Consider the following 17,479-nt stretch of genomic DNA (forward strand, 5'->3'; position numbering starts at 1 on the left):
TTCATGGTCACAGGTTTTGCTGTGTAAATTTGAATGGCCACAGAAGCTGTCACTTGGGAAATACAGAGTGTCTTACATAGAAGACACTCTGTATTTAAAACACTCTGTGTTCTATATATGACACATTTATGGCAGAAATTTTATCTATTTCTTTCTCCCCATAAAGCCAGACTTCTCACTTCTTCTGGCTCTCCCTGCACTCAAAAGTCCATAAACAATGATCCAACCTCCTACACAGGGTTTCATCTTGTGTGTGTGTGGTTGGATGTAATATTACAGATTGTGGTTTTACCAGCCACATCATACCACAGTTCTTCATTCTTCCACCTCATTCTCTTCCTGTGAGGCTTGTATTAGTCACCCAGTCTTCCTGATTTTAGTGTGTTTTGAGAGGGATTTTAAAGCTAATTTCTGGCCTTCTTTTAATCTCTCTCCAGCTGCCTTGCCCCCCAGACAGGGGGCTTTCTGCACTTAGCCTTTCAAGCAGAAAACAGACCCCTGCCAACAACTCAGCCTTGACTGATCAGTGATTGATATTTTTACATTTGCTTTATTCACTCCATTTCAACACACCATATTAAAGCATTTTATTAAATGTAGTACAACATTTCTAAGTGCTGGTTGGGTTTGTTTGGAGATTTTTGGGTTTTTGTTGGTTTTTTTTTTGTTAGGTTGAGGGTTTTTAATAGGTGTTATTTTTTATTTATTTGTTTAAACACTCTGTCCTTGTTTAACCTCTTCTAACTGAGATACCGAAAACTTATCAGCTTACCTAGCTCTGATTGTACACAAAGCAGCAAGTCTGCCTTTTCCTTTTCAATTGTATTTACTCAAAACATGAGGCAAAGCATTATTTTTTATTTTTCTCTTGTCCTCCACATGTTCACTGAGCTCTTGGTACTTTTAATTCATTCCTTCCTACAGATACCAAATTTTCATAGGTGATTTCTAACTGTGGTATCATGTATCGCTCAGAAGTCACTGTGTCCCAGAGGTGTGGCCCTCATGCCAGGCCAGATTCCCACAGATGAGCAATCTGAGAGTATCTGCACAAGAAAACACTACTGCAAATGATTTCTGATTCCCCTGATGCCCGAAGAGCTCAATGCTGACACACAGGTCACATCCAGTCCTGGCCATCACACCAAAGGAGATTGAAAGGACTGATCAAGAAACACTGAAAGAAAAGGTTCCTTGAGACTGAGGTTTCTTTAGGGAGACAAACTAAATCAGTGATCCAAATGCAAAATATAGCCAAAGACAGGAGAGAAAGTAGATTTCTCAACAGAACTATACAGTTACAGTATTGGATGTGGAGACAATAGTTAATTAAAGAATTCTCCCTTTTACAAATAATGTATGGAGCTAAGTAATCACATCTTTAGCTAGAAATGGACAGTTCTTGACCCCATGAAGAATCATTTTATTAATAGAAATCTAATACATCAGTTGTTGGTAACTTTTGAATGTTAACTGATCTCCTTGGATAGAAGGCATAATCGTAGGACACACTACATTTAGAATTGCATTCTAAATAAAGGTATCCTTCACACCTACAGCTTAGGGAACATGTAAATTCTGACAGGCTACACATGTCTTGATATTGATTTAAAAAAACATACTGAAAGACTAAATGGAGAAAAACATGGATGAAGAAGTCAGTATTCTTTTGGAATTATTAGATACTGTTAATATATTAGTATCAAAATTTAATGCCCTGTTCTACTCATGACACAGTACTCTGCATTACCTTGTGCTACAATAAACATGTGTAGGGTCCTACAGTAAAAAGTTTGTTGGTGACACCAGCCTTACAGAAGTGTAATGAAATTCTATAGCCCTTCTACTACTTTTCTATTATGATAGAAAAGCAGATGTTCTCTTCCTCAGCCTTAAGAAAAGTGGCTGCTTCTGAAGATAAATTGGCTACCCATGTCCAGTAATTCCAGACCTGGGTGTTTTCACACTGCAGACAGGGTGAAGGGGTGGGGAGGTACATATTTACCCTACTTATGCTGCTGAGCATTTCTTAGGAAGGTCTGTTTTGTTTTTTTTTTTCCTTAAGCTGGAAATCTTTAAAATTCTATTCCTGCTGAATTAGCATTTCATTGTACAAAACGAGTATGCTCAGGGACAAACTCTATGTAAAAGATAAGAGCCTGTAATTATGAATATGTCACTTGCCTTCAGAGAACACAAAGCTATGTCTTTTAGGCTATAAATACATATTACAAGAAAAATACACCCCCAGTACTAAAAATAATCAGGGTTCCCATCAATATTGGAGCTTTAAGGGAGGCACTTCAGCACAAACACTTTGGAGAAAGTCTGCAGTGAGGCATAAATTTCAAATGGAAGTAGGAATAAGAATGGAATAAACAATACTACCACCTGGACACTATTCCTAGTCTCTAAATAAAGATCTGGATGCTTGTACCAAGGACAGAGATATAACCCCCATCCCACTCTAAACAATACAAATGAAAAGCACCCAAGACAGGCCTTAATGCAAGCAGACACTTAATTTAGAGAGTGTTCTTGCAGATGGTTACAGCTGTTGTTTGGATCAGAGCCTATCTTTATGGAGAGAATAAATTAACATGAAGTTTAAACCAGTTTTTATCCTCAAGAGAATCGATCCGAAGGTCTGAAGACCTTGATAAGGTGTCTGTGTGGCAAGGGCTTGAAGGATGGAATTCTGTTCCCTGCAATGTTAGGACAGTATCTCTTTGTATGTATTTAGTGGATGGTGCCATTCTGGGTACCTGCTGCAGCCATCAAATAGGAATTAATCTCACTCAGTGATAAAAATGCATGCAAAATGCTCTAAGTAAAAAGGAGAGAAGAGCTATGCAAAAAAACTCTATTCTGCACAGTGAAAGTATTATTTTATAATTAATATTTTCTCATACAATCTGAGGAAAAAAATTGCAATTTCTGCAAATATTTTTTTGGAAGCAAACTCTTTCAAAGCATTACAAAAATACTATGTTTGACAAAGCTGCCAGTGGAAGAATTAAGCCAGTTAAACACATGCACATAAATAAAATAAAATAAAATAAAATAGAAAAAACAGTTAAGCAGATTATCAAACTGAATTGCCAAGACCCATCCCAGAGCTGATCGTTCCTAAATCCAGATTGAACCTTCTCAGCAGAATTAATATTAAGTGTCCCTGAGTTAAAAAACATAAAGCAAACTTTCTAACACCTCTGTCTCATCTTAACTGCTTTTACACAAGTAATAGCCCTTTCCTTTTTTACAATTGTGCTTTCACTTGGACTCCACATGTAATATAAAAGAAAAAAATAGTGTTTATCATAAATTCATCTTAGAATTCATTCTAAGAATGCAGCATTGTTTTCCACTTCAAAAAGTGAAGAATGTCCCTAATATCTCTCCAGTTAGTTAGATTACTGATGTCCCATCTCACAAAAAAGCCTTATAACTACGAAGAGACAGAATTCAAGCACAAAACATTGTTCAGAAGTGAGCAAAAAAAGTAATCTTTCATTCACAAGGGAAAATTATGCACACAGATTTGTGACTAAATATGTTAACTAAATTAACCAAGAAAATAAAAAACTGGATCAATCAAAAAGCTTTTTCTTTGCACCAGAGATTTACTTTCAGCTTTGTGGGCTCCCATACACTGTGATCAAACCATCTCAGGGGTGATGTAGAAATACAGAATTGACTTTAGTGCAGCCTCATGGCTCCAGGGCCTCAATAGCACATGGTGTTCAATGGGAGACAAGACAAAGACCACAATTTTAATTACTCTTCCTTCACTTCCAGTATAGGTAAACAGAAAATTAGTCATGTGCTACAATGTGAAAGGCTCTCTCTCAGAAGAACAGAGACTAAGATAAAATAGTTTTAATTTGCAGTTTTTCCGTTTGAATACTGTGCCTTTATTTTCCACTAAAAAACCTCAGAATATTAACTAATAGTTTGTCAAAACAAAATGAAAAATCATTAAGACCAAATTACAAAATAAACTTGAGGGCAAAGAGAAAAGTAATTTTTTGGGATTAATTTCTCTATTTTTTTGGTATTTATCCTCATTTTTATAAACAGTTACTTGCAGTAAGCTGCTGAAACTCTTTTCTATTTTTCTCTTATTATAGCATGTATTGCAAAAATGAAGTACAAGTATATACTGTACCTTGTTTTACCTGTAAGGAACACACACCTGACAAAAGGCAATCTTCACATCCAGAGTAGGTTCACCAAAATAATACAAGAAATGGCGGCTCATAAATACCTGCAATTAAAGAAAAGCAGACATAGAATTCTTGTCTGGCTGCTGATGTGCAAGTATAATGCAGGTCAAGCTTCATTTGGATTATAAAACCAACCTGATTTGTTACCCAGCCTGTCAAAACCAGAAATGTCGTAACACTGAACTGTAAAAAAGCTTTAAATTCTGTCCAATGCCTGTCAAGGTCATGGCCCCAAATATGACTTGGTTACATCTGGAAAACCTTACAGTAACTGGTGCCATTAATTCAAAGTTTATCATATCACTTGTGTATTCCTACACCAAAAATAAAAACAACAAAATCAGGTCAATAATGTTCTAAATAATGTGGGTATAGGAGACATTATTATGTGAAGGAAAAAAAAAGTCCTTAGTTGACAAGTATTAGCAAAGTCATAGAAGTGGAAAGACTAGCTACATCACTGTGTAAATTCATCCACTTTGTAAGCACCCCAAGTAGTTCTCGTTCTGGTCTTAACATTCTACCACTAGAAAAGCTAAAGCAGAGGGCAGTAAGAAGGGTCCAAAGCACAAAGAACGTTTTTTTGGGTTTTTTTTTCCCACCTAGAAAAGAATTGTCTGAGCAGAAATATGCTGGAGATACATAAAATGAGTGGCACACTGAAAAATGAAAACACCCTTCCATTTCTTTTTTTTCAAATTAAAATAGAAAAAGGCACCAAGTTATGTTATCAGAGTTAGAATAAACAATAGGAAATAGTTCTTCATACACTGTTTCATCACAGTGAATCTCATGTTGCTGTGGAAGCCAGAAGTCAGCACAAGCACTAATATGATTAGGCAAATTCACATGAGAAGAAATCTGCTGAAGGCTATTAACCTCGGAAATATCACCCCTGACTCAAGACACCCCTGAGTCACAGTCTGCCACTCCGTGCTCAGCTATTTCTGGATTTCCCAGTCATCTGATACTGGCCCAGGGAGCCATAGGCTGCACTAGACAGCCTCCCTGTGCACCCCATCACAGCTGCTTTTGTTTTAATTTAGCTCCACAGCAGCACATCCAGCTCTGCCTAGCCAGTCCTGTCCCAGCTGCATCCCAGCATGGCACATCAATGGCCAACACCCACAGCAATGTTGTCAGGCTGGGGTAGACAGCTATGTCACAAGAATTTGGAGCACATTGATTCTTCTGCATGACTCCAAAAAACCAAAAAAACACAGCCAAACACACAAAACAACAACAAAAACCTGTTAATGGTACAAGGAAAAAACTAGCAACTTTTAGCTAAAATTAGATACATTATATAGAACTTAATGTTTTTCTGTCAAATACAAATTCATTTTAAAGACTTAAAAATGAAAACAAAACAACCATCCAACCATCACTCCACAAAAGACAAAGCTATGATTCTGAAATGCTAGGTAGTTACTCATGGCACTTGTCTTCAGTAGGAACAACTAACTAAATTCAAGTGTAAATGGCACTAAATAAGACAAGACTTAATTTGGAGTAATTTCAACTCACACCAACTGATCAGGAGTAAAGAAACTACAAGAAATTATTCACCAATACTTGCCAACTTCTATGCACCATGTGCTCCCACATGTGTTTAATTTTTAATGAATGAATATATGAATAATCCTGTTATGAAAGCAAGTTTATGACCTTTTCTGCATCACTTTTCAGTGTCTGAGATTGCTGTCTCACTGCCCACTGAGTCATTACCAGAGTCTCATATTCCACAGAGGCTATAATAGTTTATATTAAAACAAAAAAGAAGAAAGGAAGCTTTTTTTCAAAAAGAAGAAGGAAAGAAGCTTTTAACATTAGTCATATTGCAATGATTTCTGGAAAGCCAGCAGGTAATTACACTGTCATGCTGCAGATACACTCCCTGGCTGTGTGCGTTACATTGCTATAACAATCAATGACTGAAATGTCAATAGCTATGACACACCATGTTCAAGACATAGCTTAATGGTGGAAAGTGAAGAAAGGAAGGGAAGAAAATTGGGGGAATTTGGTTTCTCCCTGAATTTGCTGTGAGGGACTATTGAGAAGATATACTTTGTATTATGCATGCATTACTAGTCATACCCTGCTCCTCAGCTGTCCACAGGAATTACTGTGACTGTTAATAGTCACCCTGAGCAGAACAACAGACTGGTGAGTTTTAGGAACTGGAATACATTTTAGAATTTATGATGTTGTCCTTGTGGGAAGTTAATGCTTATAAAATAATAGAAGTATGATATGTTTTAATGGCCTACATCAATACTCATATTCCTCTGTACATGAGATACATCAAATGAATCACTACAGAGCTGAGTTCATCCAGCTGTACAATGGGAATGAATGCCACCTTTCCATGGCACAGAAAGGTGTACCCAGGACAAAACAGACTTGAGTTCATGTTTATTGAATACATACAAGGTTCCCTTTGTGCCTTCTAAGGGATCACACATGTATGTAACTTCTAATTCCTTCAGGCAGAAAACAGATTCGCACTCAGCTGCACAGATCTCCTTGATCACGTCTCCTCTGGTGCGAGCTGACACCACATCACTGGAGATGTTTAAGAAGTGTCAGAATAAAGAACTGGCCTGATGCTGAGATAATTGTGTTACAACGTAAAGCAGTTATCAAACAAGAAGCTACTGAGACAAACAGCATCGCTCACCAGTGACTGGAGCTTTATGTGAGAGCATAAGCATCCAGTATTTCTTTACCCCACCTCTGACACTTTATGTTTTCAAAATTGAGTGAAATCACCCAAGGGGTGGAGAACTGGGAGAACAAAACACTGCTGATAGAATAAAATACTCTGGGAAGCCAGAGACTTCTGTAGCATTAAAGGGAGAAAACCTGTCTGTGAAACAGCAAAGCCACAACTGGATCCCAAATCTTCATTATGATCAAGGCAACTGTATGCCAGGAGCCACAAAAACATACAAGACTCAGCAGCAAACATATCACACACTTTCAGGCAAAACAAAACTAGGAGGCACTAAAATCAGGAAGAGGAAACCAGCCATGAAGGCAAGATAAAGAAAATCCTGAAACTGTACAGTAGCACAGCTCCAAGGGAACTGCTGGATGGATCCATTGAGGTTCGCCTCTACCTAGCCTGCTGCTTTGCCATCCTCTTCTTCACTCCACTCTTCCTTCCTTATGGAAAGCTGTTCTTTAAAACAGAATGTGGACTAAAGACATACCCAAATTTCAGGCATGAACTTCTCTTTACCTGCAGTGCTCCTATCAAATCTTCCTTTTCTGTACAAGGACTTTTTAGGGCTTTTTCACTTTAAATAATGGATATCTGTCTCTCCAGAGGTCAGGAGGATTATCTAATTACTATTCAAACATCTCTTTGAAGACTGAAAGGATTAAATCAATACTATTAGTATAATTACTGAGAACAGAGAAAAAACCATGAGAGCAGCTAAAACAGACCAGAAAACCAACAGCAGCTGCAGTTCTCAAATAGAGCCTCCCACAGTAAACCTTTCTGCTCATCTTTGAATTCTTTCCTCACCCTCAGTGCTGTAGGATATTGGTACCCAGGGAATGTATGGGCAATTTGGCCCAGTAAGATTAAATATTTTGACCTAGGAGCGTCCTTTTCTACCCAAGCTGCCTTCTCCTTCAGATAAGTGTCTCCTGGATCATGGACAGGGTGTGTTTGCCTTAAGCCTAAGAGATGCCAACCTCCAGTCTGAGGACTCTGGGCTATTGCTGTGCTGGCCCAAGGAGAGCCTAAGCACTTGCACCCACCATGTTATCTGGAAAAGGCATCACAGTCACTTTCTTTTGAGAAAATACCTTCATGATAGTTTATCATCCCTGCATCCCCTAATCAACAGGGTATGCAGGGATAGTAAACCATCCATCACTGCCCAATGGACAGTGCCTTAGCCTGACACAGTATATTTAAACCCTTTTGTGAAAGGTCAGGAGGCCAATGTTGAGCCTCAGTAAAGTCCCATGTAACTTTTTATTCAGAGAGATAAAGGAGCCAGCTGCCCTGCTGCTTCCTTCACCCCAGCCCAGGCAGGCAGGGCTGCTCCTCTCACCCCAAGCACAACCACCTGTGTCAGACACACTGATCCAGGGCTCAAACAAGGCTCTCCATGAGGAAAAACTGCAGCAGCTCTTTGACCTGTATTTAAACTAGTGTCTAAATGCACTTGAAATGAATATCCCAAACTAGCCCTGCTGCTGTTCTCATCACCTCCCACCTGCTCCCATACTTTGAGAGGTGTTTACATGCCTACAACAAAACAAAACGAAAACAAAAGCCTAAATTCCTAATTTAAAAAGTAGCCCCACATGGAATTAAAAAAAATATTAGAAATGCAAGTCCTAATTTAAACAGGAATCAAATGGAGATTGATTCCTGGAGATAAAGTAGAAAGAATTACTTGTATGTAAAACTTCACTAGATTTAAACCTGGCATATTGTGGCTGCAAACTGGAAGGTTGTAAAAGAATCACAGGACATCCACCAATATCTAGGCCAAGTCCCATCAATTGTGATAATCTCAGTAATATGGGGAAGCAATATATATTCATATCAAGTAATCAAATCCAGCTTTTCTGTTTATTTGATATTCTGTTTATATGATATTACCCCCCAAATACATGGCATGTGCACCATGGGCACAGTGAATGTGCTCCCTATCTTCACCAATTTGCAGTTCTCTACTTGTTCTACAAAAGGAGAATTAAAGTATTTATTATTACCTCATTTAGTTTCATTCATAAAGATTCAGGGCATGAAAAAAAAATTAATGAAATAGCACCATCACTAAAAGTTATTTTAAAAACCCATCCTGTCCTAATTCAATGAGAGGGGACAATTGATCAATTCGGTTGTCACTTAAAAACCTTCTTTAAAAACACTAATGTTCAAAGATATACTTTCATGAATTATTAATGCTTCCTGTTTTGAAAATGTGCTGGAACAATTTCATGCATTTCCAGTACTGGAATTCCTCTCTCCTTCATCTGAAAATACATCCTCTTACCACAGTAGAAGTTCTCTGAAGCTTTCAGTAATGTTCTAACTCCTGTAACTATATTTTTCCTTTACTGAAACTTGGCTATTCTGCTCTGTGTAAACAAGAGTGAAGGAAATAATGAAGACCTGAACAAATTCACCCAGCATGACAAAGTGTGCCAGCAGAGAATGGCAGTGTCTGATCCCCAAACTCCTACAGAATTTCAAACGTGGGCTCTGACATCTTTAACATGCTGGGTCGATGAAGAAGTCCTGCAATTCACCCACATTTTTTCATATAATTGCTGCCACTTATAAGAGGGATTTAGATGTTCAAATATCCTATCAAATTGTCTTCACTTCAGAGACCAAATCTTTAGGCTTATCAGCTTTTTTAATATAACTTTTTTCTTTCAGATCTAATGTAAAACACTGCAACAGGAGACCCACTGCTTAACAAGAAGCTTAAAGACGCCTCAGAGGATAAATATGAACTGCCATTTGCAAGTGGATTAATAATAGTCAAGGAGAGTGTTCCTACTGCAAAAGAGTGCCTTTCTGTTGTGTCTACTCTCCCATTTTAATTATTCTTGGAATAACCAGGGAAAGCAGTGATGTGAATAATGTAATTATTAAGGTTATATCCCAGCAGAAACAGATCATCTTCCACTGGGAAGAGAAGTGATGGCATGTTAAAAATCACAAGGATCACACAAGTAGCTCTAAAACAGCTGCTGGAAAAGAGAATGAAAAGGAAAGAAACCATTTTGGAATAGCACTGAAAAGGAAATATATATAAAAAAATAAAGAACAAACAAACTGAAAAGACAAGGGACTGATAAGCAGATATTCCTAATGAGCACAGCTCACATGCAGATGACAGGAACAAATGAGCTCTAAATCTGATCTTGCCACCAACTTCTTGTTTTTTGGTTTTTTTTCTCCAGCCAGTTATTATGAGAGAGAATTCCTCACCTGACTATATTTGGTCTAAATGCCAAATATATACAGCCCAAGTTACCACTTCCAGAGGAAATACTTACTGTTATGAACAGGTATTATGAGGAAAAGAACCTACTCCTGCAAGATGCTGCCGCAGATTAATTAGTCAAATTTATGATGATCTTGTCATAATCTCTCATACCATCTTTTCATTTGCAGCTGAATTTCTTCACTCCCTGAATAAATCCTAGCCACTTCCTAGAGTCATAAAATTAAACTTTGATGTTGGAAGCAGCTCTGAATTTGCAGGATGAACCTGAAGGGGCAAGTGTGTGAGACTGTGGCTACTACTCTTAAAAAAAAAAAAAAAAGAAGAAGAAAAGCTGTTTGGAAAGAGATGAGCACAGTTAAACACTGCCTGCCTCACATAAGATAACCTTTACCACAATAGTGAAAATAATATTTTTTAAATTTTTATTCATTTTTCCTGTTTTGGCACTTGATTTTAATCTGCTTTCTCTTTCTGAGGAAAAAAGATTAAAAATTGAGGTAACTGTCTCAGCTGAATGAAAAATTCTGCTCTCTCAGAACTTTTTCTTCCTCTATTAAAAAGTAAAATCAATATAAAGCTGTTCCTTGGATAAATGTCAGTGGCAAAGCTGCCTGAAGGTATGTACTGAATCACATCAAAACTATTTTTAATGAACTCCCAAGTCAACCTGCAAACCTAATTCAAATTCAGTTACATTTGCCTTCAACACAGATGTCCCTAGCACTTTATGATGGGTGAAAATGACCTATATTTTATGGACTACATAGAGACAAACACTTGATTACTGTCTGTATCAAGCAGTATCAAGAAAATAATTAGATTTGACTAGAACATATATTTTAAATGTGAATAGTTTGGAGTCAATTTCTGATTAGTTAAACTGTTTGGCATTGGATCTCATTCTTACAAGCTGCTCTGTTACACATGTTAACCACTCCACTAATGAAGGGTGCTTGTAAAAATAATTACTATCCCAGCCAAAAGCAAAATTCTGACTTTGGGAGAAATGTATAAAAGGCCAGGGCACTTAGATACTGTTATAGATCCTGTTTCAGTGTACCTTAACTATGTGGCACTGCAGTAAACAGCAATTTCTGTCAGCTTCATTCAATTTAGGGGGAAAATTGACAGGTTTGGTCACTTAAGAGGAAAAAAAATTGCAGCCAAAATAATATTTAGCCATGCTTTTACTTATTTGATAAAAATTTTAATACATTCTACCAATGTCCATCTTTCCTGTATCAAAGTATGCATGATGGAAATATGAAATAGTTCAGGACTGTGGAATAACTTGCTCAGCTGCAACATCTGTATTTATCATCACCACTTTAAAAGGGCTGAACCACTGAACTGAGCCAGCTAATTCACACCTCAAGGTTATTCAGGAACAGAGCAAAAAACCACTCACCTGGGAAGGGCCCTTAGGATAGCTATAATCCAAACTTTCTAATCAAAACAAGGACAGTTGCTTCATTTATTTGCAAAGTTAGGATGCTCACTCCCTGCCTTGGTTTGTATTTACATATTTATAAATACATATTGTATTTACATATAGTTCTGTGGGTGCATCCAGAAGCCACACAACTAAAAACACTAAAAAATGTAAGGAGCTTAGTTATGGAGTGCAAGGCTGCAGCCATGAGCAGATTACACTGTAAATTCTGCAGCTACAAAACAGTTTATTTCTCAAACAACTAAAATACACATTCATTTGCTTCTGAAAAGCTTTTCCCCCTTCTAAGCTTTAATATTTGCAAATTTTAATTACTCCCATAACAAAACACTACTAGAACAACTCATCTCCAGGATGCAAGCAGGATTTATTGCAAAATCTCTGCAAGCTGTTAATATCAAATGGCAGTTACATATTGTTTTAAAAAACACAGAAAATATTTTGATACTTTCTGTCTGCTTTTGATTAAAACCCTAAATTTATGAGAAAAAAAAATTCTTAATGGAGTAAGAAAATACCCTGTGTTTCAGATGATCAATAACTGACAGGAAAGAAGAGCTCGTCTACTGCTGGACTGTAGCCATTCACCTATGCTGCTGTTATTTAGAATGTGTCATACTAATGTAGAATGGCTCAAGAAAGAAACACCCCTTTGATTCAGGGAGATACAAACCCAGAAAAAGTGGGTGTTTCCTTGCTCCAATCTATAGATGATGCTGGGGGAAAGTTCTTCAAAGCATAAGGGATAATAATGATAATTATTAATGCACTGAATAAGGTTAAATTTCCAGAGTTCCACAAAACAATGGGAGATGAAGCACTTAAAGAAAGCATATCTGCTGCTGCCAAGGGGTGTTGCTGCAAGTGCCATTTGATTTTCCTTATGCAAACCCAGAAATACAGTAGGTGATTAATGCATAAATACAGAATCATGAAGGCTGTTGTTAGTTTCCTATTATACAGATAATTGCAAACTAGCACATTAGGAAAAAAATTCACAGTCCTGTGAACTTAGACTGGATAGGTAAGGAGTGATCAAAACCAAGTCACGTTCCCTTTAGGTTCTTACATAAAAGAAAACAAGGAAAAGCATGTTAAAATACAAAAGGTAATCACCACAAGAAAGTAATTTCTTTTCTTTGGCTCTCTTTGTTCTGTAGCAGTGGAACAAAGTGACTTTGATAAGTCAAGGGATAGGAATTTCTTCAGTAAGGAAAAAAAGGAGCCAAAGAGGCAAAGTCTGCAATTTTCTAGACAAATCATTTGGGAAAAGGAAAAGTGGAACCCAAAACAGGCTATTCCATAATTCCTCCCTCCTCATTGCCCCTAAGACACAGGGACACTAGCTCATACATCTTTCTAACTGCAGGGAAAGTCTCCCTGCTATGGGTAAACAACAATTTGGAATTGATTTTTCCAGGCAGAGGCCCACAGCAGCACTTCAAAGCATGGGTGCCCTCAGAGTTAGACAGAAATGCTGGAACTGATTAAAGCAGAGCTGAAGCACAGACATTTCAGACAAACAGGTGACTCTGCCTCTCCTATTCTTGTGTTGTTGAGGAAAGTTTTCTGAAATATTTGACTCTGCTGAGGAACAAAAGGTTGAGAGACAAGGATAAAAGGCTTTAAAAATCTGCACAAACATACAAGGTCCAGCACCTCATATGAAAACAAAATTGTCACAGGTACTGGATGTAACTCAAATGGTACATGACATTAAAAACTCTATTCTTTCTTGTATCCCAGCTCCCCTCAGAGCTGGGAAAAGAGGCAAACACAACAACTATGCTGGGCCAGTAAGGCAAGGGAGCTACGGACAATAAAGGAACAAGTTAATTTACCTGGGTACCAGATAGATTGAGGATGTCTTTCCTCTCCCCCAAAACACTACCATTAATAAGGTGAGGCATACCCCAGCAAGAACAAACTGAGCATCCTGGAGACAGTCTTTGCCACCAGCACTCTATGGTGAGCAGTGCAAGGAAGCACCAAGGGAAGAAAGACCAAAGGAAAACTTAAATTAAAAACTTATGTATTACTTGGAAAGAACTTGGACTGGACTACCCAAGATGAGTATCACAAAGTATGCTGACATGAAAAGGGTAAACATTTTACATGAATACTTATACTAAAGAATTTAAGAAGTACAAGAACACAACCGTATCCTACTTTGATTCCCTAAATGTAAGTGCAAGAATAATTCTCAGGTTCTTCCTTTTAGAACCTTCTTATGTCATTTTTTAAATGCTACAATCCATAGCTTGTTCTTCCTATTTGGCTTCTTTATCAGCTGTGACTCAATTACTAGAGCTCCTCCACAGCTAGAAACCTTCTGATGTCCAATGTGCCAAGCTTTCATTAGGCTTACAAGAAAATAGCAAGATAAATATCCTTCATTTTGCCCTAATGCCTTTCAACTTGATTAGTTCTATTCCCTATAAATCATTAACCCATCTGCCTGACACCAATCCCAGTCAGATTACAAGCTTGGAGTGCACAAACACTGCACATCCTGCAAAGCTTCATGCACCCAAGCCATCAGATCAGTAGCAATAATAATCACACCCCTTATATGTGTTCATAATGCTCATGGTCATCTGAAGAAGAGAAAGCTCTTAAGGGAGATATAAACCCAAATGCCCTTTTTGTTCTAGGAAAATCCCCACCATTTAGTGTGTGTGCCTAAGGCATAAATGCTTCCCAGAGCTCCCATGGGGACAGTGCAGCTTTGCATTAGTCTCAGTGGAGGCCCATGCTCATAAAGCATAACACAGCCCCTGCACAATCCCACTGGAGCACTGGCATTCACTGTCCTAAACTAAAATGTAAACATGAATGAAAAAAAGTAGAACTCGGTCACATACCAGAGCTCTGGAGTTTGGGATTAAGGTTTCAGGGCTTTACCATTTTTGGTTTTGGTTTTTTTTGGGGTGGCAGCCTTTATCAAGGGCTCAGCAGGGGATTGTTTTCTGTCCCTGGAATATCTGTTGGCCACTAAAATCCCAATTACACTGAGCTTTTTTCTTGCAGCAGGCAAGGAATTACACACCACTAGAAGGCAATTGCAGTTTGAGTGAGTGACAGAACAGCAAATGTAAGGGGAGCTGAAGCCACCTCCTCCTGCTTTTATACCTCAACTACAAATGTAAACTCTCCTGAACTGGGCACAAGCTACAGCACCTTGCTTACTTAACTGTGTTGCTATCTTCTAGACCTCTAAACAGGTATGAAATATTATTAAAAACATGTATACATAAAACACATAAATATGTGATGGTGTTTGCAGGGGTCTTAGGATGAGGGAAGAGACGAGAATGTTGACTCCATGTTTCAGAAGTCTTGATTTATTATTTTATGATATATATTATATTAAAACTATACTAAAAGAGCAGAAGAAAGGATTTCATCAGAAGGCTAGCTAAGAATAGAGAAAGAATGATAACAAAGGCTTGTGACTGACAGAGACAGTCCGGACAGCTGGACTGTGATTGGCCATTAATTAGAAACAATCACATGAGACCAATCACAGATCCACCTGCTGCATTCCACAGCAGCAGATAATCATTGTTTACATTTTGTTCCTGAGGCCTCTCAGATTCTCAGGAGAAAAAATCCTAAGGAAAAGATTTTTCATAAAACATGTCTGTGACATAAATATAAAGAATATATTCATACATTTCCTTGTTCTCTTGAACCTCGCAAAGGCCACACATCCAGAAAGCCCAACCAGCCAGCTCTGCTGCCTGCTTTTCAGTGCCAAGCTGCAAACACTGCACTGAAGGGCACTGATTCCCTGTATCACAAGTTAGTTTGAGCCTGCCTCCTCAACAAGAACAGATGCTCAGAGAATCAGATATGACTGAGCCTAAGTGTTTTCCGATATCATTTCCAGCTCCCATAGACACTAAACATGAGATAAATCAACTTAAATCCAACTGTCAGTGACCTGACATCACTTGCAAGGCATTATCCCACTGTGAAACAGCTGATTGATTCCTCTTCTCCATTTCAAAATGGTAGCGTGAGCTACTGCAACATGCAATGAATGCCACAAAGCTGCTTGGCACAAAAATAACTCTGTCCATGAAAATAGCTGAATTTAGACAAGAAATTTTCTTCACATGTTTCCAGCTTCCTGTAGACTACAGGGCAGCTTTCACACCCTATGCTACATAAACCCCTTGCAATAATGTGCATAGTGAATGTATTTCCAAGGTGACTGTTTACTGCAAACCTGGTGATAAAACCACACATTTTAGACCTCTCCCCTCTCCAAGTACGCTGCACCATGCAAAAATAGGATATAAATGTTTTACAAAAATAGGTTCTTTTGTAAAGACCTCAGGAGTTCCTCCACAAACATTTGATAGATAATAAAACAAAGGCACTGGAAAATAAATTATATGTTCACTCAGGCAGAAATAGTGGCTTGGATGCCTGTCCTTAATCCACCTACTGAAAAGTTATATAAATAAGAAAGGTTAAATTCCTAAACAAAAAAAAAAGTTAAGGAAGACTGTGTTTCTGTCAAGGAAGACTTAAGAGAAACCCATCCTTGCTTCCCAGAAACACAGGAACAAAATCCAATTTTGCTTGTATAACCAAGTGCTTTCTTTTTTTGCATTTCCTTTTCAAATCCAAACATATTGGAGTAGAAATGAGCAGCTGAATAAACTGATATATTTCTCTGTGAAATCTTGTATTTCTATAATCTTTTTTTCCCTACAACACATTTCTGGGTTTTGGTGTGAAATCAAACGGATACATGAATAATAACAGATTTCATGTTCTTCTGAATGGCAGGGAGTTTTAACTTAGGCTGGGCAGACATTTGTGAATGATGATGGGATACAGGAAAAGGAACATGATGTTTCTGAAGCAGGATGAGCCTTTAAAGCCCTTGTAAATGAAGCTATAAAAGTAACCATGCCCCTACCTCTCTTTATGAGAACAAAGACTCTCTATCAATCATTCTGTGTCCCCCTGATCCTCTTTGTCCTCAATGCTCTGTTCTTTAGGGCATGACAAAGAAGAAGGCTGAGATTTTGTGTAATTTAAGTGCCTACAATTAGCAATACACAAGCTGGAGCATTAAAAACAAACAAAAGATAAAATCTTACACCAGATTCAGACCTCACAAGAAGGTGTTTTATAATACCGTATTTTTCTAAATTTAATTTTTAAATCTCAATAGCCCATCAGCTTGAGTAACAATCTTGCAAAATGTATTGTTTATCAAAGCAGATGCTACTTTCACAATATATTTTGTTTTTAAATATTTCCTTTGGTTTTTGTTGGAAGTCAGAGGGTTTTGCTTTGGTTTTAGTTGTGGCTAACACTAAAAGGGTCTTCTGGCTTTTTTTGGCCTGAGCTGACCACCACGAATAAATCTGCTTAAAAGTAGAGTTCTAAATGTATGCTACACCTTTATAAAGCAGAAGAAAGAAAAAAAATCAACTTTTATTAGGTCTGTTTGCATTATGAAAAGATCTTTAATATAATAACACTTTGGGCACTTACAACAATAAATAAGGACTGGCCAGACTGGTCACCATAAGATGCCTGAAATCTGGTTAACCTTCACTGCTGTTTTCTAGTTCCAAACTTTATATCCAGCTGCTATTTGTAACCAAACAAACCCTGTTGTGAGTTGTACCAGCCCTCCTGCCTTTCAGCAGAGCTCATCCAAAAGGTGCCACATGGAACCAGTGCAACTCCGGTGAAGGAGGGTACCTGTGGGTGACACTGCACTGTAAACTGGGCAGGCTGAGACAGCTCCCGCCCTGCAGCACCTCAGGGTAAAC

At 37.9% G+C, this 17,479-nt stretch overlaps 1 protein-coding gene across 5 annotated transcripts in view; it reads right to left on the reverse strand.

Moving 5' to 3' along the window:
• MAPK10 (mitogen-activated protein kinase 10) overlaps nucleotides 1–17,479 on the reverse strand; it is a 146,664-nt gene that overhangs the window by 76,119 nt on the left and 53,066 nt on the right. For 4 of the 5 annotated variants that reach the window (XM_059469783.1, XM_059469781.1, XM_059469779.1 and 1 more), the window contains exon 3: nucleotides 4,196–4,267. In XM_059469783.1, coding sequence (XP_059325766.1) covers nucleotides 4,196–4,261 — 66 coding nt within the window. In that variant the 5' untranslated portion in view covers nucleotides 4,262–4,267. Of the gene's footprint in view, nucleotides 1–4,168; nucleotides 4,268–17,479 lie in introns of all 5 variants that reach the window. The other variant, XM_059469782.1, reaches the window with a different exon arrangement.

The sequence above is a fragment of the Ammospiza nelsoni genome, chromosome 4 (genome assembly GCF_027579445.1).
Source record: "Ammospiza nelsoni isolate bAmmNel1 chromosome 4, bAmmNel1.pri, whole genome shotgun sequence".
Lineage (NCBI taxonomy): Eukaryota > Metazoa > Chordata > Aves > Passeriformes > Passerellidae > Ammospiza > Ammospiza nelsoni.